Source organism: Rhyacophila brunnea, unplaced genomic scaffold (genome assembly GCF_057557595.1).
Source record: "Rhyacophila brunnea isolate RB1 unplaced genomic scaffold, BYU_Rbru_1.0 scaffold_20, whole genome shotgun sequence".
NCBI lineage: Eukaryota > Metazoa > Arthropoda > Insecta > Trichoptera > Rhyacophilidae > Rhyacophila > Rhyacophila brunnea.
In genome coordinates this window covers 10,361,830-10,368,636 of record NW_028232860.1, presented here as the reverse complement: position 1 = coordinate 10,368,636, position 6,807 = coordinate 10,361,830, and the positions used below count along the sequence as shown (strand labels likewise).

Here is a 6,807-nt window from a genome sequence, read left to right as displayed (position 1 = left end):
ACAAAATGAACGAGGGCCTCAAGCAAACGTTTGTTGTAATGAATGCATTATTAAAATGACATTTGAAAGTGACAGATGAAGCAGCCATTTTGAATGACGTGTGACACAAATTATGTTATCCTTATGTCACAAACAGTGCTATACGCTATATGGTGGAAAATCGGTTAAATAGCTTATAAAGTATTTGGGAATCTCATACACACGGCCCTAAGTATATAATTTTTTAAAGAGCGACAATTTAAAGTACGCCAATGCCTTTCCAAAAAATAAAACGAATACTTTGGACATCGGTTATCGCAGAAAGATAATTAATATAAGATAAAAGGTTTTACTTACATATCTATATAATACGCTGTCCCCAAATTTATTCACTTTCATTTTTTTGTTTCTACAGGTGAGTTCAAACTAACAGTTTTATTATGTGTATATTATATATTACAATTTATAGTTATACTCTAGCTAAAGTGAAAATATAACATATAATACAAATTACGTTCGTGGTGTAAATTTACGATTATACGGCATCTATATTTTGATGTTTGAATTTATATGTTATGTAAACTTATGACTTAGGTACCAGTTATTATTACAAATTACTATTGTTCAAAAATTAACAGAATTAATAATAAAAAATAAGAATAGGTACTATGTATTATTATTTAATATAACCTTCACTCGGCGGAGGAAACTACATAAGTTATGTTCCGCTTCGGAGCGATCATTTCAATTAACTTTACTTAGGTACTTACATTAATTAAAATGGAGATAAATTATTATTGATTTAATATTATTTTTTCGTTATTGCAATAATTGCATCCATTGATTTAGGGCTGTATATTAGTTGCGAAATGATCTGGTGAAGCAATCGTACGACTGTAATTTTTTCGTCAATCCTCTTAATTTTCTATTATTTTTTCATGTTGGAATAAATATTCATTACAATGTTTTCTTTTTTGAGTGCAAGGATAGAGTTTTTAAGAATTTTTTTAGTGAGCTTGTGATTAAAATTATAGTCAGACGCGAGAAAATAGTAGTCCAACACAAACAGACTGACTAACAGAATGAATTAAAGTTTTGTACTATTCTATTTGAGTAGTTTTTTTGCGACCCGGGTTTCGCCTTTCGACATCTTCAGACACTGTGTGCACTCACCAACAGGCAAATAAATACTGACAGTGTTTATTTGCCTCCCGGGTCGCAAAAAACGACTCAAATGGAATAGTACAAAACTTAAATCCATTAGAATTTAAATTCAAATTCCATCAAGTACCTTCGGTCGATAGTATTAATATTTAGTTAGTTAGTTAATCTAACGCTACAGACCATTCAGACCGATTGCCGATTCCATTTAGTATTATCATTACCTTAATAAATAAGGCCTAATTCACTCTGATAGTGTAACTACATATTTATCAAAAGGATAAAGTTGTATATTATGCATGTTAGATACATTCCTCTTTCTGTCTTCTTTTCTTTCTGTCTGTTTTTGGGACTGATTTGTGATTCCTATATTCATGTTTTCAGTACAGTTACGCCAAAATCTCCATCACCATGCCTTTGAAGTGCGAATCCGTTGTCCAGACCATCAAGGATAAGGTGGCTGCTGCAGACCCCAACCCTGCCAACCGTAAGATCCTTGCCGTCTTCCAGTTCAACATCACCGTTGACGGAAAACAGGTTCAGCAATGGAGTGAGTGCTTACTTTCAATTATCTTCTTTCATCTTTTAACCGTATCGTCATCATGGGTTTCCCGTCAGAGTTATTGACCACATAATATATGTCATATCTAAAGAAGAAGTATTGTTACTTTTTGACATCCCTATATTTATGTCGGGAAGAATCTAATTTAAGCTTTTCTATGCCTCTAGATAGTATTACTATGGCAGTATCTGACAGGCCGCAGATTTTTAACGACAGACGTTAAATGTAGAGCGTGGCTTTTACTACAATCACTGTAATACCGATAATTTGTGGCTTAGTATTTCATAATTATTCAAACAGATATCACTGTGTATTTAATTTTTAAGATTATGCAAATCAATCGACAGTGGCTAGTAATTTGAGTTTAAAGTCGGGCGAGATAACTCGCGAAATTTGTATGTGCGGCCTGTTGATCACGACCTCATAGAGCGATATAACTCGCTGAAGGCAAATAACTAGTATAATAATATGTCACTTGTCCTCGTGGCATATAGTATTGTCGTATTCAAATAAAAAAAATACCGCGCAACTATTCGCAAGCTTATTAAAAATATATAATAAATTAATGCTGACTGCGATATTGAAGAAAAATAATAATAAAAATGACAATCTATGCATATGTAACAACTTGGCAAATAACGTTTTTAGTAAGATTTTAAATAATGTATTTAAGTTTATAGCAGTGCTCAAAATGGAAAATTTTGCAAACCGGATCGCATAAAAAAATGTGTTAAATTTTTTGTTATATAGCTTATCTATCTCGGATGGTCAAATTATTTTTTCCACGAGACGGAGCGATAATTTTGGGGATCTCATGAATCGGAATGGCGCTCCGGTCGATTTCGAGCCCTGGTTTATATCTAATAAAATGAGTAACTCATAACCATCGATAAATATAAAAGAATAGAATAGAAGTGCTCTGATTTCGTTAAACAATAAAATTACTAAACTATTTTTTTATTCAACAAATAATTTACAAGATCTGAGAATGTTACATTCTTTATTGAACATATATAATTTTAAAATACCTCAGATTGAAAAAATAATATGATTACCAGACTTGAACCTACACCCACTGGATTCGCGGAAATGTGCTTTATTAATTAGTTTAAAAAATATGTGCAGATTATTTACAACATAATTTTAATCGGACTAGTTGTTTTAGTTAGATTAATCCAAGTCAAATACAAATAAATTATATATATTGCTGATCATAACAATTCATTTGCTTGCCATACTTTCGCATACACAGCGGCCTCTAGGTTATACAAGCGGATTTCTTTTATGCATTCCTGAAATGAAAAGGTAAAACAATCTCGGAGATTAAATAAATATAATATAAAACGCTTAGTTTATCGTCTGCGGTGAATTGTCCGTGGCGATCAATTTTTCGTTATCGTGGAGAGAACAAAGATACCACCATACTTTGCAATGAGGAAACGGATATTTTAAATACGAAATCAAAATTCTTCGACGTAGGTATCAAAACACAATTTTGGTGTCTATGAAATTTGCGAAATTATATAATATTTTTTTTAGTACCTGCCTAACTACTTACCCATATTGATTTAATTATTGTTATCAATGTGTAAACTGGCAGGGATTAATTTCCTATCACGTTAATCTGATTATTTTGACAGGGAATGGATAAATTATGCAACTTTATAATTTATTAGTATATATATCTTCGTGGGTAACTAACTAATAATAATGTTTATTTTGTTTTGTTTATTTTATCGTTATTTTCTGATCAAGTACGAATAACGAATGTAATATTGAAATTAATTATTAAGATACATTCATGCAAAATAATGTGCCTAGTAATTTGGCGTCCCTGGGGTATTTCCATATTGTTATGTATTGCAGGGATGGCAAACCTTTTTACGTACGCGTGCCAAAATTTCCCAAATATTATTTTTCGAATGTCTGACGTGCCGAGCAGTTTTTCATAGGGAAAAAAGGAAAGATATCTATTTTTAAGAATTCTGTTAAGTTGGAAAATTACAATTGAGTTCTTGAGATTCTATCTTTTGTCGTGTTTCTAGTCTTTTTATATTTTTTATTCTTTGAATAATTTTTTCCATGTTCAAAGAGATCGTGGAAGCATTTTACCCACGCTTCCTTCATATATATTCTTCCACTTTTAGCGACAATGTTTGAGGCAAATAGCAAATCAGCTGTTTGTATTTGAACGAATGTCGATAAATTTCATCACGTTTGTTGATTGAATATTTTCATTTTTAATTGCCTGATTGGTCTTAAGCATTGTAAATCGATCAAAATCAGAGGTTCACGAGACGGCTTCTCCCGCCGCCTGATGAGGTCAGTGCGATAATATTATGTGTGGACGCATAAAGCCGAAAGGACCGACCTATAAAATTATATATTTACATTAATTTTACAAACGTAATGAAAAACGTACTTGAAATTATTTGTAGTACCTATTTGCATGCTATTTTTTGATACAATGCGATCTGTCAATTCGTTGTTTCCATTTGCGCATCGATGGGTTAATATTATATGTAAAAATAATATTAAAAACCGAAGAAAATATGCATGCCTATGTCGTCATTATTTTTAAATTTATTTGTAAAACTCTTATGTATTTTTTTAATAGGTAATTTTTTTCTCTTCAAAATAAAACATTGGCGTGCCGCCATGCAAAATTATCTCGCGTGCCATAGGTTCGCCATCCCTGATGTATTGTATGATACTTGCCATATTTCTGTGTAGAATTTAGTAATACTAAGCGTTGGTTCGACGCATCTATTTTCTCATTTGTGCATATTTTGTATTATAATTCATTTCTAATATTTAACAATTTTTTAATTTATCGTTCTTTTCCTTTGCTTCGCTTCTCCGATAGAACATTTCTGCATACATACATCGTTAGTCAGTGTTTTGAATAATATGTTTATTGCAATATTCCGTTAACCATGCCCAAAAAGAGATGATTATTACAATGCTGTAAAACATTTAATGAATTTTTAATTCAGTTTTTAAAATGCTAAATGGCAAGGGTCAACATTTTGTCAAAAGATGACACTGATAACCCTGATTCTGAAGCGGGCCCCCAGTAAGGATCTTTAGCGCTCCCTCCCCCCCCCCCCATACATCGCTAAGAAAGGCAGTGTGACGCTCTGCAGTAGCGTTTTCTTGTTTGAGGTAAAATTAAGGGTATTCAGTGTATTTTTGAGTACCTACATGCACTTGAATTATGTAGTTGTCGAGTATTGGACACACAGTCAATATAATCAAAAATTTCATCCATCAACTTCATATTTTAAAATACCGCAGGCAACTTTTTTTAATAATAGTGCATATTTGTGCTTATCACACTTATTTGATCGACCCGCCACGCCCGGCCCCCATTCTAAAGCCCTGTCTCTTCTCTCTCCTTCTGAAGGCCATGACCCTGATATCACTACACTATCAAGGTAGGGTAGGTACGCCACACACAGCGTGTTTGGTGGTGATTTGTTTATTCAGAGTTAAAATTAAGTTTTATGTAACCTCAGATGCATATCGTTCCAAATTTCGTCGTGATTATTGATTGCCTGGTGGTTTGAAGTGGCTTGTAAGCGAGCAATGAAAACTGCACATTACCGGAAACATTTTTGAAAATTTATTTAGCCATACTATGTAATATAATATATTAGCAATCAGTGACGCCCCTACACAAAATTCCGCCCCTAGTCAACGCCAAAATACCGCCCCATTTGTTATACAATATATTTACTATGGTTATATTAATTGTATTATACAATATCTAAAAAATGTGTTGCATGGCTACTACCTAAGGTAGGTGGGACGCTCGGTAAGTGGGGGATGCATCTTTAGTTTCAACGGCGGACGTCGAAGGGCAACGGAAGTAAACTAAACATCGCGAACACGACAAAAAATACAGTCTTGTTAAACCTTTTATGTCAATTAATACATTTTGTTTCCAACCAACTTTTAATTTTAAATATTTTCATTATTACTAAGTTTAGGTAGCTGTATCTATATATTATATACCAAATGATTCTCATTTGCCGACCCCAAGCGACGCTCAATCTGCCTACCCCCAAGGGACGTCACTGTTAGCAATGTCTGGCACCATATATCTCGACAGCATTGCTGTAACATTGTAGCCAAAGTATTATACAAAATTTAGTAGATTGACTGTATAAAAATCAACGTTTTTACCACTAATAATAATTGGTAAATCACAAGAGCAGTTTTCTACATCGTCAGTCAAATTCAGTACAAATATTTTTATCTCCTATGTGTGTTTTTGGTGTTACAATAATTATTATGTATAACATAAATTTGTTTTTGGTATAGATACATTTCTGTCAATTTGCATCCTTGTATCAACACAAGGTAGTTTAATAATCTTTACAAATTAGTCCATCTCTAACATTTTTAAAATTTATTTTACAGCTATGGACTTGAAGGACCTGAAGGTCTACGAAGGAGTCTCCAAGGTAGCCGCTGACGTCACTGTGACCGTCGATGATGAAGCAATCGCCAAGATCGCAGCCAGCGAGCTGACCCAGGAGGATGCGGTGAAGGATGGAAAAATGAAGATTGAGGGAGACGTTGAGACCATGAAGAAATTCGTACTCCTCGTCAGGAAACTCAAGGAGAAGGTGTAAACTGTAGCTAAATAGCGTTTCTATTGTAGGAATTAAATTTTTATACGTATCTTTTGTTTTATTAAATGTCATACTATCATCTTACACTTACCTTATATTATGTCTTCGATATTAGCACAATTAGTTCACGAACGGAGAGGTCTTATGTCCGTGTCCAGAAACTTGTACGTATGCAATTCGCCGTATCACACTTCACCGTGAAATGTTGTATCGGACATATATGGCCGTACATTAAAGACCGTCCAAACTCTTTGGGTCGTATAGTACTGACATAAAATTCATATCTAAATAAAACATGGTTCTTGTCGGTTTACACTTTACAGGAAGCCAGCAGCAAACAAATTTTGAAAATAGCCGATATACTGGATTATTTGTTAGGTTAGATTTTCATTTTTGAATTCATGAATTTTGTCAAAATCAGCGATGTAAATTGAATTAATGTTCATATTGAATCTAATAAAATTG

General features: G+C 33.2%; 1 protein-coding gene across 1 annotated transcript; it reads left to right on the top strand.

Annotated features, from left to right (window-relative positions):
* The first annotated feature begins 376 nt into the window (after positions 1-376).
* On the top strand, positions 377-6,390 carry LOC147071167 (SCP2 sterol-binding domain-containing protein 1-like). Its single transcript, XM_085948604.1, has 3 exons — positions 377-394; positions 1,525-1,690; positions 6,128-6,390. The coding sequence occupies exons 2-3, from the start codon at positions 1,552-1,554 to the stop codon at positions 6,340-6,342; spliced, it is 354 nt and encodes a 117-aa protein (XP_085804730.1). The 5' UTR covers positions 377-394; positions 1,525-1,551; the 3' UTR covers positions 6,343-6,390.
* The last annotated feature ends 417 nt before the right edge of the window (positions 6,391-6,807 follow it).